We start from the raw sequence: 27,313 nt of genomic DNA, 5'->3' as shown, positions 1-27,313 counted from the left end.
ATGTTTGACTTAAATTAGATCAAGATTTTAGGGTGCCAGTGCTACCCAGGATCACTGTCTGCGGACTCCACGTGTTCCTCGGACCCGGTTCCCCCGGAGACGAGGGACAGCTCAGATACTGCACCCTGGAATCTTCACCATCCACGTGATTTTCTTTTCCTTTTGCTCTGGATAAAATCTAAATCTCTAAAGCGAGTTTGTCGTGATCACTGCCCCCACGTCGGCCAGCCACTCCCCTCTTCCTCTGACCCTGCCCACAGCCCTGGCGCCCCCACGGCAGGGCTGCAGGAGGCCCAGCTCAGAGGCTCCCGGCCGCTGCTACCACCGGGTAGGCCTCCCTGCCGCCGACACCCATCCCGTGGGAGCCCTGGGGTCCCTGCCAGGCCGAGGAGGCCAGTGGGCCACGCCCGGCTTCATAAAACCTCAGCCGCCCCTCTGCTCCCTCTGTCGGCTCCTCACCAGCTGCCCCCCCTGGAACCTGCTTCCTCTGCAGCCACTGATGGGAGTGGTCCCATCTCCCACTGCTCCCTGCCCATCTCCTCGGCCCAGAGCGGGCGGGCAGGGTGAGTCGGCCCTGGTCCTCGCCTCGGCTGCCTCCCTCGGTGCCCTCGCCGGCCTTCCCCGCGGACTCCCCAGGCTCCCCGTGCTCCCCTTCCTCAGCTCTGTTAGCCGTGGACACCCGCGCACCCCTCCTCCCTCCTGAACCGACTGCAGGCTCCGAAGGCACAGACGAGGGCTCCCCGCTGACTCCGGACACCAGGAACCCCCGGTCCACCTGCCCGCTCACCTCCTCAAAGCTCTTCTTGTCCACGTCGGCAGGAATCACGTTTTCCCGGTGTTTGGGCAGATTGTTGGGGAATCTCTCCAGCACCTTGGTAGACGCGGATAGCGGGGTTTCGTGGTGACCTGCGAGGGGAAATGAAACCTCTAAGGAGGAAGCCTCCCTGCACGGCAGTCGCCGACGGCACTCAGCGTGGGCATCGGTCACTACACAGGGAGGCCCCTGATGCAGACGCTCACGTTCGGAAAGTGCGAGGTGGTGACCAGAGAAACCTCGGGACGGAGATCCTGTTCCTCGATGGCACGGATGCGGTGCCCTGAGTCTCATAACAGAAGTGTGCTTGTCAGGAGAAGGGCCAGGGTGTGCAGGACAGGTTCAGAGCAAGAGTGGGGTTGGTAATTCCTCGTCTGGGCTCTCTGCCGGGGACCCTTCAGCGCTGCCCCCATGACATCACCCCACCGAGGGTATCGAGTTCCCATCTTGGATTAAGTCGCCCGGGTGGTGTTCTAGTCCCACCACCTCAGTGTGCGCTTCCAGCCTAGGGAGGGGTGAACACCTCCCTTAGCTGCTACATGAAATTAAAGTGGCCTTGTGATTTCAAGGGCCTCTGGCCTCAGCTCTCTTTCCTCCATGGGGGACCCAGCACACATGCTTCCCAAACTACTTCTGTTTAAAAAAGGGTAGAGTTCTGTTGCTACCTCCTTTGCCTGTTATTTGGCAAAAACAATAACCAGAAGAAAAATGGCTACAAGGAGTCAGGATGAACCACGAACAGCAAGGCCTGGACAGCTACAGAGGGAGCGCTAGGGCTCCGCTACCGCCAGGTTCCTCTCTCTGCAACGCCCAGTCACACACCCCCAATAGATGTCACTGCCTTGCTGCCTCCGGGCCCCACGGCTACTCCACGTCCCTGCCCGAGAGCCCCCAGGCCTGACTCTCACTGTCCTGGTCCCCGGCAGCCCCGGCGCCCCCATAGGCTGCATCCCCGCCCTCCCACCTCTGGGGCTGGGGGCAGCAGAGCAGGGGAGGGGGCCACAGGAAGGGCAAAACTGATTTAAGAAAACTCCATCCTGCTCTAATTACTTGGGGCACTTGCTGGAGACAAGTGCTTCTGTGCTCTCTTGCTGACGGTGTTGACAGCGCAGAAATGGAAGGGAAGGAAAGGGGATGCGCCCGGGACTGTGCCGAGGCTCCTGGACCCACTTCTGGGCTCCATCTCCTCACCCTCAATCCCGCCTGGGTTTTCAGCCCTTTTTTCCCCCAACCCCTCACATGCCCAGGCCAACTCCCAAGGGAATTCTTCCACAGAAACTGCTTAACTCTAAGTGGAAATAATAAGGGTGCCACCTCGCCTGGGGTCGTCGTGAGAAATAAGGAAATGATTAGAAAGCGCAGTGTGCCCGACGGTCAGCGTGCAGATCACTGCACAGAGTTTACATTATTTAGTCCTGGAGTTTGGGAACATTCGTTAAATAATTACTGAGAACTGGCTTGCTAACACATCTGTACTGTTTATTTTCCTTGGCAGTAAAATATTCCAAGGTCTGAAAGACCAACTTGGACGTGAACTGAGCACAGTCAGGGCCGGGCTGAGGACAGTAACCAGTAATATTATTATTGTAATGTCCACTACTGGCCACCAGGAGGCAGCAGCCTGTCACGGGGGCCCACAGCGCCAGCTCTTACCAATCAGAAGCCAGTAGTTCCTCAGATAGTTAAGCTTGTTCTTCCCTTTAAGTCCTGGGTTGAACTTCAGGTCTGTGCTGGGCGTGATCACACACTCCCCTTTGTCCCCAATGGTGACACCGTCGGTCTGGGGACCTTCCAGCAGAGGAAGAGTGCTGCCTCGGGGCTGAAAAGACAGCAGGAGCGAGGCTAGGGGTGGCCCTAGGCACAGGGTTCCAGGGTGGGGCTGGTCAGGGAGGCAGAGGGGGACCCAAAGGCCCCAAGACTGAGCGGGAGCTGCCCCATCTGGGGAGGTGACACCATACTGACGTCCTTTAAAACCTGGATGTCTTTTTAAAGGTGAACATCTTTTTAATTTCTTATGTCTGGGAACCGGAAAACAGGAAGGGCATGGGTGGAAATCCAAGAGGCGACTGTGAGAAGCAGACACACAGGAAGGAGCTCACAAATGATACAACTGACCAGGCTGGGAAGCTCCAGCCCGGCGCTGGCTCGGCCACCACTGGACCCAGGCAGGTGCTGCCCTGCGAGGGAGCAGCGGACGGACTCACTGGGAAGACGAGGGATGCTAACCAAACAGCACACACGTTGCAAGGACCAAAACAGCAGCGGGAATCATGATGCTGCAGACACTCAGAGACGAGCACTGCAGGCAAGCTGGCGCGGTCCCAGGGGGCTGGACCGGTCGCAAAGGAAGGAAGGGGAAGAAGGGAGGGCATTTGAAGTGGAGGCGCCATCTGAACAAGGGCTGAGCAGGATGAACAGGGAGCTCCTGGAGCTCAGGGAGGAGACGGACTGGACGGGGCAGCCCCAGAGAGCCATCCACCATGCAGCAGACGCCCACCACCGAGTGGGGCTGGCCTGAGGGGCTGTGCCCCCCAGCCTGGGGAGCTGGGACTTGAACCCGAAAGCAAAGGGGTGGAACCGGGGCTTAGGAGGCTGCTTCAGTCACACATCTCTCCTCGCCAAGTAGAAGGTGGTACGTGTAGAAACTGTCTTTGAGGATTTAAGATCTGTGTCTTGCATCCTTAACAGCAGGATGCATATGTAATGCAGTCACTCTTTGTGAAAATGGAGCAGGAGTGGTTAGGAGGCTGCACCTATGAGCCCACCCATATGTACTTACCACAACGGCGACCCCCTCATGTACCATTGAGGGCGATGCATAGAGGCTGGTGGAATATTTCCCCACATACAGGGTGGGCCTAGGAGACAAACAGATACATGCATTCCGCTGTCATTTAATTCCTGGACCCCACAAAAGGGGACTTTGGGGCAAGAAGTATCACAGCCCCAAATACCACCCAGGAAGAACCACATTAATCCAGTTCTCTGAGCCGTGGCGGGTGAAGGCAAGGCTACTGTCCTGGGAACCTGGAGAACTGGGCTGCAGGCCCCGCTGTTACCTTCGAAGGATGCACAAGCCACCTGCTCGCCCAGTTTGATTTCCTCATCTGCACTAGACCAGCCTCGTGACAGCCCACACAAAGGACCAGGCGTATCGGTCACCCAGGAGACTGGACTCTGGCAAACGCCACACAGCCTCCCAGACAGCCCGACCCATGTGCCTTGACAACCAAGTGCCACCAGCATCCCCACCATATTGTCTTGTGATTCTTAAAGATTCTAGAGGTCCTACAGAAGCCCTAGAAACAGTCAGCTGCCCTAATCTCGATGCCTGAAGCAAAGGGAAGGCACAGGAAATTCCTAGCCGGAGGAGACTTCCAGTGGGTGGTCTGTCCCTGCCTGGGGCATCGGCGGTGGGGGGGGGGGCGCAGGGGGGCTGGCTTTGTCTGGGGCTGCACGTCCAGCTGGTTACTAACAAGGCCAGTCTGGGATGGGGCACCTATGCAATTCTCTGCATGGCTCTCAGCAGACACCGTACATCGGAAGGGTGCTGTTCGATTCAGAGGGCACTTCCACACACATCGTCAGAGCACAGGTCACGCTCATTTGATCGTCTCCGCAGACTCGGCAAGGCTAGGCGACCAAGTTACGGGCTGCTCATGGGGGGGCGGGGACGGAAGACGCTTGCTGAGTCTGAGACACACACTCCCTAACACTTTTCTCCTGATTTTTAAAGCAAATACAACTTCCAATAAAAATTCAGAAAATACGGAAAGTTAAAAGATAAAATACATCTCTTGTATTCCCACCCCCTGAGATAGATCCAAATTGTACTATAGCTATGGTCCCTTTATCCCCGCCCGTAACTTTAAATTGTTTTAAGTCAAGAATCTGAAGCATCAAGGGGTGCCCAGTTCTTGGATGCTGAGGTTTCCGAAAGAGCGGGTCTGGGTTCTGCATATCCCGATGACGTGAAGGAGTCTTCTGCCCCTGGCCCTGACCCCCAGCGTGGGGTGCACCAGGCGGCTGCTGCAGGACGCGAATGCCAGGGTCCCAGCGGCCCCTTGGGCCCTCAGTCCCCCCACTCACGTGAGCTTGCTCTTGGCCTCCGTCTCCTTGGGGAACGGGTACTTCCACTTGGTGATGCGCCCCACCTCCCCGGACATGAAGGTCAGGTAGCGCAGGGTCTCCACGGCCACGTTGATGTGCATCACCTTCCGCAGGCCCTCCCGCTGCCAGACGTAAAAGGCCACCACGGGGGAGGCATAGTTTTGGATCCACAGGACGTCCCCGGATTCGCTGTCCACGGTCACCACCAGCCCGTCGCCATTGGACACAAAGTGGGACATCTCTGTACAGATCAGAAAAACACAGCCTGTCGTGCCTCGGCCCAGGCCCGACCACATCCTCTGCTCTTCTGGCAAGCTGCAGTCTCTCGGCGAGAGGAAACGAGCCTTCTGGAGTATTCTCAGATCGCCTCCGCGCAATGTCACTTGCCTCCAAGGAACTGGCTCGGGCCCTAGGGTATCAAGGTGCCGAGAGCTGCCCGGCTGATAAACGCAGAATGGGGTCCCTCTCCCACTTGGTGACAGCATGCTCGTCCACGCGGGAGAGCAAACGCCCGGGAGAAGGGACGCGAGGGAGGGCCTGTCAGATCCGGTGCCTGGCAGCACTCCCTTCACACCTACCCGTCAGGCCAACCACTGACCTGGCCCTGGCTGACGGCAGAGGAACCGTCTGTCAGACGTTCGGGTTCCAGTGTTAAGACAGTAGAACTGGGTTTTAGTTTTCCCTTGAGTTGGCGGAATGTTTACTAGAGAAATAACTCAGGGATGAGCCAGGGAGGGAGTGGGGTGTCATGACACAAGCTGAGGGTTAATTCTGCTCCCCGCGGGCTGGTAATCAATTCCGTCTGAGACGCAGAGGGACATGTCAAAGCATGTCCTCCCCTCTCAGGCAAAGCCCGCCACCGTCTCACCCGGGTCCCCTCCACGCTTGTCGCCCAGGCCCCTGCCTTCAACACCTACTCTTCAACTATTTACCACACATCGATGGAGGGTCCAGAAGCTGGTGACCAAGAGTGTCTTAAAAGGAAATTCAGCTTTCGGGAGCCGTCGCCTCCCCATAGATCGCAAGTACCCTCCCCCGACCTTGCCAAGCCCCCCAGAGGGAACCTACTGTAGTCCCCGTCGTCCTCGGGCAGCGCGGCCGCGTAGTCGAAGTAGGTGGCGTTCCAGCGGAGCTCGCGGGCTTTGGTGTCGTACATGGTGATGGTGTACTCTGGGGACACACGCCAGCCTGTTACCGCGCGGGCCACGGCACCTGCCGGGGTGCTGACCTCGTCTCAACCCCAACAGACACAGCCACCCTAGATGGCCTGTGAGAAAGGCCAGGCCGTCCGTGGGAGAGAGAGAGCGGCCACGCGGGGGAAAAGTGAAGGCCCAGATGGGGGAGCGAAACTGGCTGGCGGCAGGTGGAGCAGAGATGAGCTGCCTGCGCTGCGCCCTTGACCTCAAGATGCACAGAATCATGAGCAACGTCACGGTGCTGTTTTAAGAAGCTTAGGGTGGTTTATCATATAGCAATAGATAACTGATATTTGCCATTGGTCCCCAGATGTGGGATGGTGCCATAACAAAACCCTGAAACGTGTGGCATTGACTCTGGGACCGGGTGGCCGGGTGGAAGAACAGTAAGAAAAGTGCTGCAAGCTGAAAACCCAGGTTAGGTAGTGGTGCCACAATTAGTAAGATGACTTCTTGTGGTAACTTGGAAAACAGAAAGTATCTAATGAAATTGTGCATCTGGCTAAGGAGAGCTCCAGGCAGAATGCACAACGTGCCAAGTGGTTTCCTTAGCTGGGTATGATATGAAGCAAGGCACATGAGCTAAAGAAGAAACCATTCAGTTTTCAAGCTGAATATAAAGGAAATGCAGAGAGTCCAGGTCTGATGCTCCAAATGGAAAAGAGTCTCAATGTAAAAAATGGCCTCAGAGAGCTCCTGTCATGGCTCAGCAGTAATGAAACCGACTAGTATCCATGAGGACGTGGGTTCGATCCGTGGCCCTGCTCAGTGGGTTAAGGATCTGGGGTCGCCTTGAGCAGACAAGGCTCGGGTTTGGCGTGGCTGTGACTACAGCATAGGCCAGCCACTGCAGCTCTGATTCGACCCCTAGATTGGGAATTTCTATATGCCACACCTGCAGCCCTAAAAAGACCCCACAAAAAAGGCCTTGGGGCAAAGATCAAGTTCAGGTGCTACTATCAGGGTCAAGATCAAATCAAAAGTGAGGCTTTAAGACTCTTCTTTGAGACCTCAGAAAGACTGAAGGTGGTCCTTCTGTGCCAAGTTAAGAGGGTTCTAAGAACCAAAGAGTCTTACCCCATAGCTCAGAGTAGAGAGATTTGTGGGTACGGCTTCATCTAAGGTGTAGACTACAATTTGACACATGAGAAGCCCACAAATATTTTTAAGGAAGTAATATCAGCATGGACTGAAAAAAAACCAGAGACACTCAGAAAGTGGGGGAGAAAGGCCTCTATATCCCCCAACTTTCAATGGACAGATTGAGAAAGTCACAAAATCCTAACCGTTTCTCATGGAAAAGAAAGGACTTCTCAAAGGGAAGGACCAGGTTGGTGAGAACAACATAGTAGGAGACCAAGTCCAGAGGGCAAGCCCGGGCTCTAATCATGGAGTCTTCCCTGCCTTCAGAGGAGGGCAACCCAAAAACAGGTGCCTGGCTGGGCTCCAGAATCACGAAGGCCCTCTCTCTCCCTCCCCCTCGGGATGGGAGTCTCTGTGGCAGCTCTCCTGTCTCACTGTTGCGCTGGAGGGAGGGGAAAGATGGGCGGGTAGAGGCAACGCATCTCTTTAATTCACAGGTCTCCAGATCAGCCTCGCCCACTCCCAAACCTGATGCAGATCCCAAGATGCTGGATTTTGAGCTCCATCCCGTGACGGGACTTTGGAAGTCTTGGGAAGGGGCGAGTATATTCTGCAGGTGGGAGGGCTGTAAACCACTGCAACCGGGGGGAAGACGGGGCAGAAAGTCTGCAAAGATCACCACTGCCAACCCTCCCCTCTCTGTGCTACATGCGTCAATCTTCCCACTGAGAGGCTGGGTCTCTCTGTCCACCCCTTGACTCCGCGCTGCCTCGGACTTTCAGCAGTGGAAGTGAAATTCCGGGACTTCTGAGCCCAGACCTTAGAAGCACTGTAACAGCCACTTTTACTCCAGAGGAGACCCCAGCCGCCACGGGAAGACATCCAGGCTGTCTACGTGGAGCTGAGCCAAGTCCCAGACACCTGAGTGGAGGGGAGCCTGTGGAGGGGGGGTCCGGCCTGCCCAGCCCTTCGCCAATTCCTGATCCATGGATTGTGAGCAGGAAAATGCTGCCTTTAAAGCCCTTACAGTAGGTGGTTTGTTATGCAGCAAGAGATAACGGAAACATTAAACAGCTTTATACACCCATCCCGAAGCCAGAGCACGGCCCAACTCTCTCCAATACCACAGAGCTGCCTGAGAAGCAGAGTTTATTCCTGGGGGAAAGTGGAGCCCACGGCAAGGCTTTAGTGGATGGAAGCAGTAAACAAACAAACCCTAAGTGGTTACTATAGTCGGAACACCTGCTTTTTGTGGGGGGTCGGGGTGGGTGGAGGGCCCCAGAGTTTAATAAGACCACCCCTGTAGTTGCAGGTGGGCCCAGCCAGCTTCTAGGGCTCAAGGTTCGTCTCACTCATTTTTCAAAAAGCATTGGTTTCCGCAGCACCTGAAGGAAGGGTCTTTCTCTTTTTTTTTTAAAGCCTTGGCTACCTGAATGTTTAGACCCAAATTTAGTGCTCAGTTGTAATGATTTCATCTCAGCTTTTCAGTGTAAATTTTTTCACTCCAAGGTTTTTCATTCTAAGTATTTTCTTTTTAACCTCACCTTTTAGCTCTATTTTAACTGTCCATTCCACAGTCTTTGTTTTTAGGGCCACACCTGCGGCATATGGGAGTTCCCAGGCTAGAGGTCAAACTGGAGCTGCAGCTGCCGGCCTACACCACAGCCACAGCAACGTAGGATCCAAGCAGCATCTGCAACTTATATTGCAGCTCATGGCGGTGCCAGATCCTTAAGCCACCGAGTGAGGCCAGGGATCAAACCCATGTCCTCATGGCTACTAGTCAGGTTCGGTACCACTGAGCCACAATGGGAACGCCTGTTGCACAGTTTTTATGGAGCAGAGGTAAAGGTCCGGTGCTGCACACATGAAATGAGGAAGGCAGATCCCTGGAGGAAGGGCCACCACCCTGCCCCCTTCCCCCCACCACCCGCCCCCAATTCACTAGTTGCAGCCTTTGAACACCTGCTGCACGTCAACAATGTGCCAGGAGTAGCGATTCAGCAGGTGACCTAAACCAAGTCCCGCCCTTAGAAAGCTGAGAGTCCAGTGGGGAAGCAGAAAATCGGCAAATATGACTCAGCAACACGTAGTGGCACGTGTTAGGAGGAAGGAGGCTGAAAGAGAGGGGATGGGAAATGGGGTGGTGAGGAGGTGCTGCTGATGCCTGTAAAGGGCCAAGGGGGGCTGTGTGAATGGCGGTGTGGCTGTGCGTGCAGGAGACTGAGGACGGGAGAGCTGCGGCCCCAGGTAGGGAGGGGAGCTGCAGAGAGGGCGCCGTCTGGGCGCTGCTGTGAAGGAAGAGCAGACGCTGACCAGACAGGCAAAAACGCACGTGTCTGGTGGAGACGGACCCACTGCTCCTGGTTTTTTAAATAGCAATGCTTATTCTGGGAATTGCAGTCCATCCTGATTGGGAAATGTTCAAGGGAGGGAAACTCAGCGAGGGAGGAGGCAAAAAGGAGGTAGCAGAGGAGTTCATGTCAGGAAATGAATCTGACTAGCATCCATGAGGACGCAGGTTCGATCCCTGGCCGCGCTCAGTGGGTTAAGGATCCGGCGTTGCCATGCACTGTGGTGCAGGGTTGCAGACATGGCTCGGATCTGGCATTGCTGTGGCTGTGGTGTAGGCCAGCGACTACAGCTGATTCGACCTCTAGCCTGGGAACTTCATATGCTGCAGGTGCGGCCCTAAAAAGACAAAAAAAAAAAAAAAAAAAAAAGGTAGCAGCTGCATCTTGGGGACTTTGCGGGCTGTGGTGCTGGTTGGGCTATAATCCTCAGGCAAGGAGAGCCGCTTCTGAGGTCTTACAAAGGGGAACAATGCTGAGGGGTCTTATAAAGGGGAACAACGTGGTCCCATCTGTGCGTGGAGAAGAGTGCTCTGCTCTGGCCCCCTTCTGGAGAATGAAGCCTGGAGGCAGAGAGCCATGGGGAGGCCACTTCAGGTCCTTTTTTGCAAACAGGAACTGGCCATTACCAGGACACAATGAAAAGTTCCTTCTTACCTGTCCGCCCAAGATACAGAAGAGAGGTTGATGGGCAGAGACTGTCTGCAAAGGCCGATGACAAAGTCTGCTGCTTCTCTCCGGTCAGGAGGTCAATTACATACCAGATGTCCTGCTTCTTACCTGCAAGGTCACAAGGACACGCTGTGGTTTACACTCACCCGACATGGAAAAAAAATACCACTGCCAAACTAGCGGTCCAAGTTGTTCTCTGCGCTGAGAGACAGGCCTGAAATTCTTATGATGTTGAAGATGTTTCCGTGATGCTCCGAGGGCAACGAGGTTAATGGTAACGTGGCGATAATAAGACTTCTTGGGCCGCCCGGTCTTATAACAATTTAATTACCGAGTCATGGTATAAAAATTTCTCCAAGCCCAATAACGTGATAACTCACAGGTTTTATTGCTTTGATGAGTGGCCTTACATTTGAAAAATCTGGCCTGTGAAGGCAATCCCTTTCCCATAGACTAGGATCTACATAAATCCAGAAATGGGCCCAGGGGTTCATCTCCCTGGTAACCATCACTCAGGGATCTCAACGTCCCTACTAATGAGCCCTCATGTAAAGAGCATTTACAGTTACTGTTTATACCTCTAATTGGCTGGTCTCTGTGACCAGGCAGTAGAGTTGGTGGCAAGCTGGTGCTAATGAGGCCAAGTTATCTCGGCTATGACCCCAGCCAGTAAGCGACTCCCCAGCCACATGCTACACCCTCCCCTCAGTCAGCTAATTAAAAGGTATGAACAGGTGGACATCGCAGCCAGACAACACGAATAGGAAAACTCCAAGCGTACGTCCTTACGGGTTAGATACACCGGAGCATCCTGGTAACGGCCAGTTCCTAAGACAGCTGCTGGGAAGGTGCAGGATCTTATTACCACGGCGAGTTCAAGATTAATACAGCTCCCACCTGGAGGTCACCTGCACCGTGATGTGCACACATCTGTTTTGTGAGGCGTGGCCTCTGGTCACTTGTCTCTTCCCACCTTACTGGCCCAGGTTCCTATTTCGAGGGGCGCTTGGAAGTAGAGCACTGAGATGCCAGCAAGAGCACAGGGCTTTGGAATTTGCTAACGCTATACAATTGGTTCGGACAGATGTAGCATACATGCCCAGTCCACGTGTCTGAAACTTGTCCATGGATCCTAACTTCCTGTTCTCAATGACAAAGTCTTAATATGAAAAAGATCTGAAGACGAAGAGGAAGACATAGCCACACAGCTGTGACCAGAACCCCTTTCCGTCTGGCTTGGCGCCCTTCTGGTTACTTCAAGGACCATCCCAGTCTGTTTAACTCAGCTACCCCTTTTATGGATGGATTGGGCAACTGCCACAATTTTAAATGCACCCTAAGTGATGAATGGCTGGCCAGAGCTGGAAGCCCAAACGGAAAACAGAGACACAGATGATGTTCAGATGGGCCCGGGGCATGGCCCGGAGCAGAGAGGAAGCCTGTGCTCATTGCCTTCTCTGACTCCCCAGGCTGGAGGCTTCCTCCTGCTGAAGAGGGGGTGGGGGTGTGGGGGAAGAGCCCTGGTCTCCTTAGACAAAAACTAAAACTCCAGCCTGAGCCTGCGCTTGAGGCCCAGAAACACACACAAAGCTCCTGAGGCAAGAATAGGCAATAAGCACTTGCAGGTCCTCAGAAAGCTTTATAAACACAGGATATTATCATTACTACACTTTTAAGATAAATACGGCTCTCCTTTGTGTTACAAGGCATTTTTGTCGACATTTTGGCAGCAACATAATAAAAGAAAAGCGGCTGATTCGATGCTTTGAAAGACGTGACCCCGGTAGGTATGAAGGCCTTATCTAAGCTAGCTGTTAAGTGCTGTTTTTACCCAATATTCTGATAGCAGGAAATACTGAGAAAGCCCTATAATTAATAGGCAGAGCCTGGCTTCCCTTTCTTGGCTCAGACTATAGTATTCACTTTAAATTTCATCCAGTTGCTTCTGGGTATGTTGCAATCTTTAAATCACAGGGGTAGGTCAACACAGCAGCTAAAAGCTTGTTAAATGAATAACCATATTAATGGTGTCAAGTCGGCTCCCAAGTGGAGGGAACCCTTTCTTAATTGGTCAGCTGATCCTGGTGCGAAGCAGCGCAAGCCAGGCAAGAAAGACCTTTCCCAGAAGGGATGGGGTGGGGTGGGGGGTGGCTGTACACCTCCCTCTCAGACCCGCCGCTTCCCCAGCTTCTGGGGGCTCATTGCCACAGAGATCAGGTTTCAGTGTCGAAAACAGGAACTCTTACCCATGTAGAGAATTCCATCCGAACTTCGGCACGGGGATGCCTGCACCAACTCTGGGATCGTAAAGGGAAGTTTCTTTAAAAAAAAGAGGCAAAGGGGAAAAGGAGTTAACCAAGTCTTGTGCAATTATTACAAGGTCACTGCACTGTCTGTTTCTGTTACCCAACTCTGCTAAAAAGAGAGAAGCACGGTTGATGGTGGATGGGGGTTTTCCTGCCGGGAAACCAAGGAGAAGCGAGTACCCCAGGCTCCCATCTCCACTTTGGACAAGCTGAGGCTCCCAGGTCCTGGGCGCTATAAACACTAATTCTTTTATTTGATAAGCCCCTCGACGTCGCTTGTCCAGAGCACTTCCAGGGATGGCACAAACCTCTTCTGAAAAGGCACACAAACATGGAGAGTTACACAATCTCTGAAATTCTAAGATGGGGTGAGGGTGGCCAGAAGAATTGTCTTGTCTTGGAAAATTGTCCTGTTTTGGAGAATTGGCCCAGAGCAGGCTAGACTGGATAGAAACTGCTCCTTCGAGTGGGAGTGGCCAGAAGGCTCCTCTCTCGAGCAGCAACCTGGGTGCCCAACTGGAGCCTCAGGAGAAGGAGGAGCCTGTACCACGTGGGCTACACAGGAGTTTGAGGTGGTAAAAGAAGTTTTCGTGTTTTCTTCAGCAAATAATGCTCAACTGAAAAACAGAAGAAAACTGGGCCTTTGGGTGTTAAAAGGAAGTTATGTTAGGTGCCAGGAAAAGAAATCCAGAGTAATCCACGTTTCAACTGCATTTCATCATAAAACCGATTCTTCTGAGTCTACAGCTGACATCTGATGAGTTCTTTTGGTTAATGTTTGTTTCAGAACACTTTATTTTTGGAACATTTTGTGTTCTTGAAACCGGTCTATAGAAACCTGCTTCTAATGACACTGTCACCTTTTTCTCCAACAAAGCAAAGATTTCACTCGAGTTTTAATAAACAGAACTTTAGATATAACCAATAATGTGGATTTTCCCCATCTTCCCAACATTTTAACTATGCTTTAGAAAAGGAAAGATGCCAAGAAGAGACTGTGATGACTGAGTTTCTGCCAGATGTTTCTGAGGACCAGAAAGCTGTTGCAAGGTTTCCAGTCTGGAGTGGGGGCTGTCTGCTGAGCTTCGAGGCCCAAGCTGGAAACTCGTGGTCCCTGGAGATGCTAAAGCACCACACGGGGAGACTTGTGGAAGGCGGGAAGAGCATCCTTTGGAAGGTGAGGTATTGAGCCTCCTTCCAACACCTGATGCTCTAGCCTTGGGCACATCCCTTCACTTCTCTGGGCACAGGTTCCACACCTCTGCTGCAGAGGGAACTAACAACTATATCCCAGAGGGCTGCTGAGACAACTTACATAAAGGCCTCCGAAAATAATCATGAAATACCCAAGTTAGAATTCACAGGACACGCAAGGTGGTTTTCAACCTTGGCTGCATGTCAGAGTCTCTGAGAGGCTTTTACAACTTTCTACTAAAGCAGAACCTTCAAACAGAGCCTCTGTCAGTTACAGCTCAGTTAAATTTTGCAAAGGGAAAAACGCACCCATGCAACTAGCACCCAGACGAAGAAATGGAACATTTCCAGGGCTCTGGAAGCCCCCTTCTTGCCCTCTCTTCCAGTCATAACCACACCCCTCCCAGCGTAATAAACCACTGTCCCAACTTCAAAACAGCAGAGACTAGTTTTTCCTGTCTTCGGGCTTTACAGGAGTGAATCATTCAGTGGTGGCCCTTCTCGCTGGTCTTTTGTCCAAGCTTCTTGGTGAGGTTCATGCATACTGTTGTGCAGAGTCACAGATTGTTTGTTCTCTTCGGTTGTAGACTCTTAAATTCTATGACTCTTCCATCATTTATTCATTCCCATCTAGTACTGATGGCATTTGGGTGGTGTTCACTTTGGGGATATTATAAAGAGCCACAGTATATTTATTTGGGTCCTTGTCTTTGGTGAACACACACACACATTTCTGTTGGGTATATAAGCTGGGAGGAACTTACTGGGTCATGAAGCTTTGAGATAGCACACGTCTTTTCCAAACTGGTAACACCAGTTTGCACGTCCACCAGTAGTGGGTTAGCGTTCTCGTTGCTCCACTGCCCTCCAACACCTGTTTTGTTTTTCCATCTTTCTCATTTTAGCCATTCTAATGAGTGGGTAGTAGTATGCCACAGTGACGTTTTATTTGCATTTTTTTTTTTTTTACCGCACCCACAGCACGTGGAAGTTCCCAGGCCAGCGACTGAACCCATGCCACAGCTGTGACCCCAGCTGCTGCAGTGACAGTGCCGGATCCCTAACCTGCCGTGTCATAGGAGAACTCCTTGTTTATTGGCATTTTTGAATTTGCATTTCCCTCATGACTGATCACTATCTTTTCATATGTTTATTGACCATTTGGATATCCTCTTTTGCTGTTTTTCTAGTTTTCTATTGGGTTGTCTTTTCTTAATAACCCATAGGCATATCTTTATACATTCTGAATATGAATCCTTGTTGGATATATATTTTGCAAATACGTTGTGGCCTGCCTTTTAATAAAGGTGCCTTTTAATAAAGACAAAATCATAATGTTAATAAAAGACAATGTATCAATTTTCTCTTTTATGGTCAGTGTGGAGTGTTTTGTTGTGTCCAATTGAAGAATCTTTTAGCTAGTCTCTAAGGTCATGAAAATGTTGCACTCCTCCTTTTTCTTAAAGTTTTGTTTTACAGTTCACATTTAGATAGGATTTCTCAGGGAGTTCCCATCGTGGCGCAGTGGTTAACGAATCTGACTAGGAACCATGAGGTTGTGGGTTCAATCCCTGGCCTTGCTCAGTGGGTTAAGGATTCTGCATTGCCATGAGCTGTGGTGTAGGTCGCAAATGGGGCTCAGACCCCGCAATGCTTTGGCTGTGGTGTAGGCCTGCAGCTACAGCTTCGATTGAACCCCTAGCCTGGGAACCTCCATATGCCGTGGGTGCAGCCCCAAAAAGACACACACACAAAAAAGATAAAATCTCTCCGGAACTGAGTTTTATGTATCTGGTGGGAGGCAGGCGTTAGGATTTTTTTCCATATGGATATCCCAATTGACCCAAACCATTTATCGAAGAAAAGACCATCCTTCCCCACTGCACTGCAGTGTCTATCACCTTTGTCATAAAGCAGATGACCCTATGTGTGGGCCTGTTTCTAAATTCTATTGTCTGGGAGGCTTTTGAAAAATCCTGATGACTAGTGTCCGTTAAATGGAGACTTCGGGATTGCAACTAGACAGTGTTTTGTTTGACTGTTTGTTTTGGCCATGCTTGTGGCATGTGGAAGTTCTTGGGCCAGGGATCCAACCTGCACACAGGAATGACAATGCCAAATCCTTAACCCTCTGAGCCACCAGGGAACTCCTAGACAGTATTTTTTGGAGCTCTCCAGGTCTAGATTCTCAAATGGAGATGGGAATGGAATATTACATGCCTCTGCCTCCCGCCCCCAACAAAGCGATGTCTACTTTGGGGGGCAGAGAGTGTTTCAAACTACAGCCCCCCACCCCCATTAAGAATCATTAGCCTGAGCTCCTGTTGTGGCTAGTATCCCAACTAGTATCCATGGGGATGTGGGTTCCATACCTGACCTCACTCAGTGGATTATGGATCCAGCGTTGCCACAAGCTACAGCAGTAGGCCTCAGATGCAGCTCAGATCTGGCGTTGCTGTGGCTGTGGTATAGGCTGGTGGCCACAGCTCCTATTCAACCCCTAGCCTGGGAACCTCCATATGCTGTGGGTGTGGCCCTTAAAAATACAAAACAAAACAAAAAAAATCACTAGCCCAAGTGAGCTCTGTTACTGAAGGGAGTAGCACGGCCTTCCAGTGTGCTGGCTGAGCCATGAGAACCTGCCCGTCAAGATCAATGCTTCTGAACTCTGGGCTATACATTCAAAAGCTCATCAAGGAAGCTGTGAAAAGATATTGATACCCAGGCCCTACTCCAGACCACCTGAATCAGAATCCCCAGATTTTTTTTTTTTTAGGCTTGCAGGAAATCTCAATGCACAGCTGCAGTTGAAGGTCACTGGTCCAGAACATCCAGAGTACACAGAAGCTGAATACACTCACCGTCAGGCCTTCATTATTCTTGCCCCCAAGTGTATACAGGCTGCCATCATTGGGATCTGGGAGGAAGGCAGGCCTAGAGATCAAGCAAAAAGTATCAATGGTAGATTATAGCCCAGGACACGGAACAAGATACCAAAGCCAAGCAAAGCCGTGACGGGCGGGGAGGGGGGAAGGGGTGTGCGTTTATATGTGTGCATATGATAATTTCATCTACTGCTCTTTCACTTTAGCCACAGATAATAAAATATCCTCATGGTGGCGATGCAAAGGAAAGCCAGTACAAAACCTCAGAAAAACACACCATCGTTGGGGCAAAGCAGGCTGGAAGAAGGTGAAATAAGGGAAAAGGACCTTTTCCATTTCCAAGTCAACTGTATACAGAACTCCAACAACTAATATTTAATGGCCTGGCATGGTACACAAACAGGGAGGACAAATCTACCTTCTGCGGTCAACAAACATTTATTTTTAGGAGGCAATAAAAGCAGACTCGTAAAGCTGGACATGAGAAAGAGCCTGCCAAGGGGATGGGTCAGGGTCTCAGCAGTAGCTTCCCAGGAAGCAGCTTCAAGGTGCCCTTTGGGTAAAGTTAACCTGCTGATGACTGAACTACGACTAGTGACTCAGAAACCCCGTGCCGAGCCTTTTCTCCACCCCGGATACAGCATCATCCGAGGTTCTCAGAGGTGCCATCCATGTTTACTCCAACACGGGTCACCTTCACGTCCCCTCTCCATGGTTTAGCACGCGAAGAGGGAGAGATCCAAAGACCCCCGGACCCTCCTGAGGATTTGGGGAGCTTAAGTGCAAAGTCTGGCTTAAGTGACATCTCAAACAAGCCTTTTGAATACCTCTCCCCACCAAGGAACTCCCCGCCCTTCTCCCCAACACAGGCGTCTATCGCAGCAGCTGCAAGGCTTGCTCCTCTCAGTCACTCGCGGTCTACCTTGCATTTGCACAGAGATGTGCTCCCAGCAACTAGCTACAAAAATACTGATGGAATAAAATAGAAAGTGAATGAAAGGGAAGCGCTGAAGCAAATGAGAAAACTTACTCTTCGACATGCGTTGGAACCTGCAGGACTGGATCTGTGCAAAAAGAACAACAAAGGCATCATCAGACAGACTCAAAGATGTCAAGATGCCTAGAGTTCCCAGGACCAGGTCACAAGAGGGACCAGAAACTGAAATTTATCTACATGAGATAACGTAGGTGAAGGCACTTTAGAAAACTCACACACAAAAACAACAAGTATGCTCTTTTGACGGTCACCGAGGTTGGAGAGAGGGCTGGGAGCCGAATGGAACTGCGGTCAAGAAACGGTGCATGTAACTTGGGGGCTGGACGTAGAAGGAAGCCCCAGTGACAACCCACAGTGGACAAAGGGTCACCATCTGACACATCCAGGACTTCTAAAGCCTCAACTATCTCGTTGGCAGATGCCCGGCGTGGTACTAGAGAGTCCCACTAGAAGAAGCAAAACCGTGGCTTGGGAAGCACTTTTGCTGCTGATGAATCCGAATGGATGGTAAATGGGTTCCCCCCTTTGGGGCAGCAACACGATGATTTTAGAGTTTTTTGAGTATTTATTCTTCTTGATTCCCTTTGATCCATGAAACCATTTCCATAAAATCTACTTTAAAAACAACACAAGGAATTCCCATGGTGGGCAGTGGAAACAAATCCGACTAGTAACCATGAGGTTGTGGGTTCGAACCCTGGCCTCGCTCAGTGGGTTAAGGATCCTGCGTTGCTGTGGCTGTGGTGTAGGCTGGCAGCTGTAGGTCTGATTCAACACCTAGCCTGGGAACTTCCGCTGTGGGTGCGGTCCTAAAAAGACAAAAAAAAATAAAATAAAAATAAATAAAACAACACAAAATATAGAAAATGCTTTCTGTATAAGGATCCTCACAGTAGCGTCACAAACAACCTGACTACTCAGTGATGTGGTTAAATTATGGAGTGTCCACTTGGCAGAAAATCAAGGCTTCTAAAAGGGCTTATAAAGTTTAAGAAACATGTATACATCGTTATACTATCATGTTCAGGAGAAAAGAACCTTGTGCCTAGAGTATTCGTGCAGCTGAGGAGAAAAACCTTCAATGTGCATTAAGAAAACTAGATGGAAAGGCAAAAAAAAATGCTAATTGCAAGTTATCTTTGTTGGAAATATAAATGACTCCCCCACCTTTTCCACATTTCCCCAAATTCCTACGAAAGTAGATACTACTTTTGAAATAGGGGAAAAAAAACTGTATCACCAAATTAATTTTAATATTTGCAATAGTCAAAAAGGCAGACTCTCTCCCTCCCTAGAACCTCCCGGTTCCTCAGGGTGCGGGGGTGAGAGGGAGCCGACACAGCAGTGCCTGAACAGCTAGAATCGACAGGCGTGAGACCACACAGCGATGAGGCACTTCCGGCGCTCGAGACCCCATGGGCTGGACAGCCGTGCTGTCCCCAACTTCAAAGCCGGGATGGGGACGGCAAATACAGTGATCTGGTTTGGGGTAGAGTTCCAGGCTCCACGGGCTCTGTTTACGGGGACAGACAGCTGTCCAACGACCCTGGTCGGCTGGGATTCTCAGATGAGAAAAAACTCTTTCAAGTCTTATCACATGCCGGCTTTGCCTTAGGAGCCCAGCTCCGACACGCAGGCATACCGCGCTCACGACACCAGAAGCGCACACACCCCATGCGGTCTGTGGGCAGCAAACAAACAATTCATTAAAACCAAAAGCACTTCAGGAAACAGGAGGAACTTTCAGTCAGCAAGCACATGTTTCTCGTTCCCAGTAATCACCTCACCTCGCGGTGCCCTCTCACAAACAAACTGATGCAAGAGGCAGGAAACACGGGCACAGGCACCCACCCCAGCCAACCGAGTCAAAAAGCAATTACAACCCAGTTTCTCTGATGCACGCCAGGCAGAGCCAGAAGGCAGATTCCAGAGAAGACCCAGCTGTCAAGGGGGCGTTGTTTTTTGTTCATTTCAGCCACTTCAAGGTCTCACAGATAAACCCAGAGGAGGAGGACACCACCGGATCCGAGCAGATTCACTGGAAGCAACGTGTGGAGACCAACAGGATTTCCACTCCAGTGCCTGAGCTTATCTTTGCTGGACAGCGTTTGCTCGCTGTTGGGGACGCGTCCTCTGGCATAGCCTTTCCTGGTTTTCCAGGGCTTATTTCACTGGTTATCTGGCACGGAGGCCTCAAGGTCTGCCCTGTGCCAGCAAGCTTCCAGTTAAGACACAGGCCGCCGGCAGGAGAAAGGGAGGGGCAGGTGGGCACCTGCACAGGTGTGTAGGAGCCAAGCTTTCTCCTAGGCTTAGGGGGACATGAACTCCTGCAGGGGCGCCTTTCCATCCACTGGTAAAGTAGGACTCCGGGAATAAACACCTGCAGAGCTGCAGGCCATGGCACAGAAGCACTGTTAAAACAGGTCTGCTGGGGGTGAGCAAATGTTTAACGCCCTAGTCTGCTTTTTTTTTTTTCTTTTTTGGCCCTGCGGCATATGAAGTTCCCAGGCCAGGGATCAGATCTGAGCCGCAGGAGCAACCTAAGCTGGGGCAATGCCGGATCCTTAACGCACTGCACCAGGCTGGGGATCAAACCCGGGTCCCAGCACTCCCAAGACACCACCGATCCCGCTGCACCACAGCGGGAACTTCACTTTTTTTTTCTTAAAGGATCATTTGAGTCTGAGATTCACTTTAAAATACTACAGGAAAAGAAATCATATGGGAGGAAGGCAGATAAAGCAAAAAAAAAACCGGCAGCTTGTCGATGACTGTTTCAAAGATAGAATTGACAGCGCTGGCCTAATACTTTACTGTCCTCTCTACATATGCTTGAACTTTTCGGTAATAGAAAAGGTTAAAGATAAAAGTAGTTGGAAAGCCAGCAAAATAAAAGTCAAAAGCAGCATCTGAAAATGTACAATGAAAGCCCAACATGAAAGAGGAGTTTGGGATTTAATAATGGGAACTGGTATCAGGCAAGATTCTTAATCTGAAAAAAATAAAATAAAAAATCAGCCATGTGAAAAGAAACAGTGGCCCAACTCTAAGCTATAAACAAGCTGCCGCAAAATAGGCCTCTCTATCTCTAGGGAGGCTGATAAGGGTAAAAGCTATCTCAGGAAGCTGTTTTACTTTCGGAATGAGAAAAGAAAAAAAAAAGATTACAAGTGTAAAAATGGGTGTTGTTCAAGGTAAAGGTAAAAATATCAGAAGAGGGGAAAAAAAAAAACAAAAAACAAAAAAACTGTACTCAGTGTTTGGCCTCCAGGATTAAGACAGGGAGAAACGGATCAGCCCACTGCTTCCCTGGGCACTGCCACTGGACTCGGTTCCTCTCATGGGTCCAGCTCAGGCCTGAAACACCACAACTTTATACCTGGAGAAACGTGGGCAAGGTGCAGTGACACTTATGGCTCCTGTTTTGTGCGGATCAAATCCTCCTTTTCAACCTGAGGCAAAAAATGGCTCAGGGTAGATGTTCACAGAGTTCCCAGCGTGGTGCAGTGGGTTAGGAATCCAACTGCAAGGAGTGCCCATCACAGCTCAGTGGGTTAAGGATCCGGTGTTGCTGTGAGCTGCACCCTAGATCACAGACATAGCTCGGATCCGGCTGTGGTGTAGGCTGGTAGCTGCAGCTCTAATTCAATCCCTAGCCCTGGGAACTTCCATATGCCACACATGTGGCCCTCAAAAAAGCGAAAAAATAAAAAATAAAATAGAATCCAACTGCAGTGACTCAAGTCGCTGCAGAGGCAAGGGTTTGATCCTCAGACGGGTGAGATGGGTTAAAGGAGCTGCAGCTGTGGCTTGGATTCAATCGCTTGGCAGGTGTGGCCATATTTAAAAAAAAAAAAAAGATGTTCACATCCTTCCTTTGTCCAAGTTCATAAGGGTAAAAAGGCAACCATTTTTATTTCCAAAAGGAGTGAATTTCTGCCTTTCCAAGAATACCGTTTTACTTTCATCCTCTACCTCACCCTCTCTCAAACCTCATACCTTCTCCCTCTGTACGGGGTCCCAAATGCACACCTGACTCTGCTCCCTTCTTAAAGTCTTGGTCCATTGGCACCAATAGCTCTACCCTTTCTGCTACCTCGCCAGCCCTTGGACAACCCACGTGCCTGCTGCCTCAGACCACGTGGTTTCCCCCACCCCCCCGCGCCTCCTTGAAGCCCCCCACCCACCTCCTGGCTTCCGCAGCCCTGAACTGTCTGCTCTTTCACTCATCTCTCTCCCCCACCCCCATCCTTACTCCAACAGATTCTGCCCTCAGTTCTCTCCAAGAGCACATCCACCCCTGCAGCTTCCACCACAACCATGATGGGACATTCTAGGTCCCCATCTCTTGATCAATTCTTTCTGGACCAACTGGACATTTCCACCCTCTCCTACCAGCACCTCAACCACCACTTGCCCAAACCACACATCCACACCCATCTTTCTCTCCAGACCAGCTTGGCTCTTAACACTGTTCCCTCCTAAAATTTTGACAGGCAGGCCTCAAACCACACTGCTGACACTCATTTCCCCCCCAGCTGCCAAACCCCGTGGTCAATATCTGTAATGACCATCCTTCTGTTTCCTACTCCCAGTGTCCCTTCAGCATCACTGGATCCCCTTTTCTCCCAAGTGCACCCTTTTCCCCTAGTCTTTGTGGCCTTTGGACTCAGAAAAATGTAGGCTTAAGTCTCTGCCAATTACCACCTGAGGGACCTCGGCAAAGTTAGTTCATCTCTCTGAGCTTCAATTTCCTCATCAGTAAAGAGAAGAGAGAAAGAGAGAACGAGAGAAAGAGAGAGAGAGAGAGAAAGAAAGAAAGAAAGGAAAGAAGAAGAAAGAAAGAGGAAGGAAGGAAGGGGAAGGGAGGAAGGAGGAGAGCTAATAGCACCAAACTCACGGGGAGTGTGCATGAGGATTCTGTAAGGATTAAATATTCGTTAAGACTGGAAGTCAGGGCTTCAGCAGAGGAGAGTGATCCTTCTGAAGATACACATCGGATTATGCTGGTGTCGCTCACACCCCTTTGGTGGGTCCCATCCCCCTCAGCAGAGGCCTAGGAATCCCCCCAGCCCCCCACACCCACCCGGCGCTCTCCCGGCATGTCCTCCCGCCGCGCTGGAGCACAGGGTGTTCCTCCAATGCGCCAGGCCTGCCTGCCTCGGGGCCTTTGCATCTGCTCTTCCCTCTGCCTAGGTCAGATGGCACCATCTTGGAGGGGTCTTCCATGACCACCTCCTACCCCCGCCCCCAGATTCCCTACTTTTCTTCCCTGCTTAGTTTTTCTCCACGACATTTACCATCTCTGATGTTCTGTGCATTTGACATATTTCTTTAATGTCTGACTCTAGCCACTGGAAGGTCCACGGGGGCTCAGGTTTATTTTTGTTGTCCGATCTACCCCCAACATCTAAAACAGTGCCTGGCACACAAGAGGTGCTCAATATATTCACCGAATGGAGCGATCAGTAAATGTTTATTTCCTTCCTACTTTTACTCCTGTCCTGCCTGGGCTCCCATCATTGATCATTTCTACAACCCAGCAGCTCTGTTCTATCAACTGTCAACCCAGCATCCACCCAGCAATCCCCTTCCCACCACCCAAGCTTCTGAGCACTGCCAAAGAAAACAGGACCATCGCTTGTGGAGAGGCCAGTATATATGTCTATGCCAGTATATACGTCTATGCCAGTATATATCTATGCCAGTATATATGTCTATGCCAGTATATATGTCTATGCCAGTATATATCTATGCCAGTATATATGTCTATGCCAGTATATATGTCTATGCCAGTATATACGTCTATGCCAGTATATGCCAGTATATATGTCTATGCCAGTATATATCTATGCCAGTATATATCTATGCCAGTATATATATCTATGCCAGTATATATGTCTATGCCAGTATATACGTCTACGCCAGTATATATCTATGGCCCCAGGTCGTAGGAGGTAAGTTTACCTTCTTCCTGGTCGGCCTCTGCTCCCCGTCCCTCGCAGCTGGTGTTTCCAACCTTCACTCCTTGCCCCGAGGCCCCTTCCTCTCCACATGTGACCCCTTCTTGTGGCACAGGGGACGTGCAGGGCGCAGAGGGAGCTCTCCTACCTCCAGGCCCCTGGTTCCCCCAACTCCACTACCCTTCCCTTTACAGCTCTATGAAAGGACAGTGTGGGAGTTCCTGTTGTGGCTCAGTGGGTTAAGAACCTGACATAGTATCCATGAGGATGTGAATTCGATCCCTGGCCTCGCTCCGTGGGTTAAGGATCCATCGTTGCCCCAAGCTGTGGTGTAGGTGGCAGATGCGGCTGGGATCCTGCATTGCTGTGGCTGTGGTACAGGCCTGCAGCTTAGATTTGACCCCTAGCCCGGGAACTTCCTAATGCCTCAGGTGCAGGTATTAAAAAAAAAAAATGAAAAATAAAAGGACAATGCTTTCTAGATATTTCACACTCATGTATCCGGAACCCCTAGATGGTACCCTGTCTCCAAGGATCTTCAAGACCTTCTGGCTAACTGCTCCCCCTCTGCCTACAAACACACCAAGCCTCTGCCCATCCCCCTTCACGCATGCTCCCCGTTCTCTCCTAAATACATCCGTGTTTTTCAAGTTGTTCAACGACTCTTGAAAAACATGTACATCCACACAGCTACCCTCAGGATCACGATAGAGGATATTTCCGTCACCCCAAAACATTTTCTCATACCCCCTTGGATTCATTATTTCCAACCCCCAGCCCAGACAACCATCTATGGATTCGTTATGTTTGTTCTAAAATTTCACAAATGGAATTCATACAGAAGGTTCCCTTTTGTGCCTGGCTTCTTTCCCTCTGCATCATTGGTGAAATTCATCCCTACTGTTGCATGTATCAGTTCTTTTTTGTTGCTGAATAGTACTCCACTGTATACATACCATTGTGTAGACACAACACTTTATCTGTTGATGGACTTTGGGTTACTCTAGTTTGGGGCTGGAAAAACATGAATAAAGCTGCTAGGAACATTTGTATACAAGTCTTTGGACCTATGTTTTCATCTCTCTTGGGAAAATACCTAGGAGTAGAATGGCTGAGCCATATTGTTTACATTTGACTTGATAAGAAACTGCCAAACTGTTCTCCAAAGTGGCTGTATGATTTTATATTCCCACCAGCAAGGTGGGAATGGAATACAAAGTTACCTATAAAATTTTTAAATGTTGACTCCTGGGTCTTTCCCCCAGGAAGCTGATTCCATGGGTAGCACCAAGGAATCCACTTTTCTAACACACGTAACGTCCTTGAGACTGAACCGTGCTGGGAGAGCGCTGCTCCAGAGCCTCCGTTTCACGCTCTAACTGCGGCACCTTCTCAATGTGCTGCTCTCTGGACCCTCCCCTCCGAATAAGGTCCAAACTGCCAGCGCCAAGTTCCAGCGACGGACTCTTAACGAACTCTTACAAATCTTTACTAGGTTTCCACATGGCACCCGACAACGTTGCCTGTGGAGTCCATGACCCAGTCCGATTTCCAACTGTTTATGGGGTACCCCCAAAACGGTTCCTCCTCTGCATCCCCCAGATCGACTCTCTGACCGTCCTTCTACCTGGTCATACAATCTGGAATCTCAGAGTTTTTCTCCACTCTCCCCTTCTCTTAATTCATTTTTTTTTTTTTTTTGTCTTTTTGCCATTTCTTGGGCCCCTCCCATGGCATATGGAGGTTCCCAGGCTAGGGGTCCAATCAGAGCTGTAGCCACCGGCCTACACCACAGCCACAGCCATAGCAACGCGGGATCCTTAACCCACTGAGCAAGGCCAGGGATCGAACCTGCAACCTCGTGGTTCCTAGTCAGATTCTTTAACCACTGTGCCATGACGGGAACTCCTCCCCTCCTCTTAATTCTAATCCTCTCCCATCCAATGAGATGCTTTTATAAGGATCGACCTACTGAAACCTTTCTCAAAAACCTGTCCTCCTTTTCCTCTCCTCTACCACTGCCAAAATGTGATGTCCCCACTTCCCTCCTGGGCCTACACAGCAGCCTTCTAACCGGTTCCCTGCTCAGATCTCTGCCCTTCAGATTCCGCACCCCACCCACCGCCCAAGGGGACCAACAAAGGCGAATCTGTTCCTGTCTTTCCTCCACATAAAATCCTACACCGGCTCCCCTCTGCCCACCAAATGCCTTCCATCTCTGTGGCTCAAGTCAGAGGTTCCCAGACTTCCTTGGTTCACAGCACCCTTAATGTCTCAGGGATTTCCTCGCAGGGCCCTAGGCCAAAAGAAATACCTGATGGTCCCAGTTACCAAGCAGTTAGGTCAAAAGGACTTAAGGATTTAGGGTCTCCAAACCCAGAAGCCACACGGGAAAAAAAATTACCACATGTAAATTGAAAGAGAAACGTTTATTTCATTCTTAACCAAAATGACTCACTAATGGGATGCGTGTACTTGGGTGTTGCACACTTTCCAAATCTCACACTCACCTTAGACATGGCCGCTCTCATCACCATGCCATGTTTTCACGTGGTATTTGAATTGTACAGAAACCGCCAAAAACTCAGCTTTGCAAAGATACAGTGTCAAAAGGAAAGCAGCAAAATTTAAAACTACAAACTACAGAGTTCCCATTGTGGCTCAGCTGGTTACAAACCCAACTAGTATCCATGAGGACATGGGTTCGATCTCGGGCCTTGCTCAGGGGGTTAAAGATCTGGCATCACTGCAAGCTGCAGCGTAGGTTGAGGAAGCCACATCTGCTGTGGTGTAGGCTGGCGGCTGCAGCTCTGATGTGACCCCTAGCCTGGGAATCTCCATATGCCCCAAAATGACAAAAAGAAAGAAAGAAAGAAAAATAACACTACAAACTACTTCGAGCATGGTGTTTGAGACTTGTAGAGTACCCCGTGTTTCTCTTAAGTTTAAACTAGCTGCAGTGCCTTGAGAGTTTATTGGGGCACCCAGGGTCCCTCAGCACGATTTGGGAACTACAGTCCTGAAGCAGTCAAAGCTCTGCAAAATCTTTGGGCCCAGCTCTTCTCATGATTATTCTTTGATCACATCTCTTCCCCAAACCCGGCCCATGCTCCCCTGTCGGTTTCTGTGCTCAGCATCACCTGCCCCAGCTCCATCCATCTAACTCCGCTCATCCTTCAAAGGCCCCTTTCTGCAGGAGATCGGAAACTGAACACCCACTGTACTTGGTATGTTCTTACGATGCACTTATCCCATTTCTCAGGCAACAGGCACCTAATTATGTGTGGCCTCTCTGGTTCTCAAATATCTGGGGCCTGTCCCCGATAGGGCAGGGACCATCTACTTTGTTCCTTGTGAAATACACACAGGAAACTGCCCAGGGTCATGACAGCGGAAGGAATAACCAGAGCATGGACTCCCGTGTAACTGCTGCCCAGGTCGTTGCTCCTCTCACACTCAGCAGGTAATGCTGTTGCCGAATGAAAGCAAGTCCGGAAGTTAAGCTACCCAATACTGCATGTGCAAGACAGTCATTTAGATGAGTTTATCCCAACAGAAAGGACTTTTCTACACAGAAACCCTGCATGATAAAAGCTAAAGAGAGCTGCCCAGGCATAGGTCTGTCTGTGCACTCATATTTAAAGATGATGTAAACTTACGGAAAAAGCGATATGGCATTTGTGTCAAAATAACATGGGGGGGGGGGACGGTCATCCGTCCATCAGGACTGAAGCTGAGTGCT

At 50.5% G+C, this 27,313-nt stretch overlaps 1 protein-coding gene across 1 annotated transcript in view; it reads right to left on the bottom strand.

Moving 5' to 3' along the window:
- The window catches only part of ERN1 (endoplasmic reticulum to nucleus signaling 1), an 81,269-nt gene that overhangs the window by 17,977 nt on the left and 35,979 nt on the right, over positions 1 to 27,313 (bottom strand). Inside the window, exons 3-11 of the mRNA XM_005668695.4 lie at positions 17,642 to 17,675; positions 16,588 to 16,660; positions 12,473 to 12,545; positions 10,212 to 10,334; positions 5,993 to 6,094; positions 4,904 to 5,165; positions 3,594 to 3,672; positions 2,468 to 2,633; positions 788 to 906 (exon numbers count right to left, since the gene is read on the bottom strand). Coding sequence (XP_005668752.3) covers positions 788 to 906; positions 2,468 to 2,633; positions 3,594 to 3,672; positions 4,904 to 5,165; positions 5,993 to 6,094; positions 10,212 to 10,334; positions 12,473 to 12,545; positions 16,588 to 16,660; positions 17,642 to 17,675 — 1,031 coding nt within the window. The remainder of the gene's footprint in view (positions 1 to 787; positions 907 to 2,467; positions 2,634 to 3,593; positions 3,673 to 4,903; positions 5,166 to 5,992; positions 6,095 to 10,211; positions 10,335 to 12,472; positions 12,546 to 16,587; positions 16,661 to 17,641; positions 17,676 to 27,313) is intronic.

This window comes from Sus scrofa, chromosome 12 (genome assembly GCF_054392235.1).
Source record: "Sus scrofa isolate SSC_HxYL_T2T_F1_AM1 chromosome 12, Sscrofa_HxYL_maternal_Yorkshire_Landrace_v2.0, whole genome shotgun sequence".
Taxonomy (NCBI): Eukaryota; Metazoa; Chordata; class Mammalia; order Artiodactyla; family Suidae; genus Sus; species Sus scrofa.
Note: the sequence above shows the minus strand (reverse complement) of the source record. Positions and strands in the feature narration are given on the sequence as shown.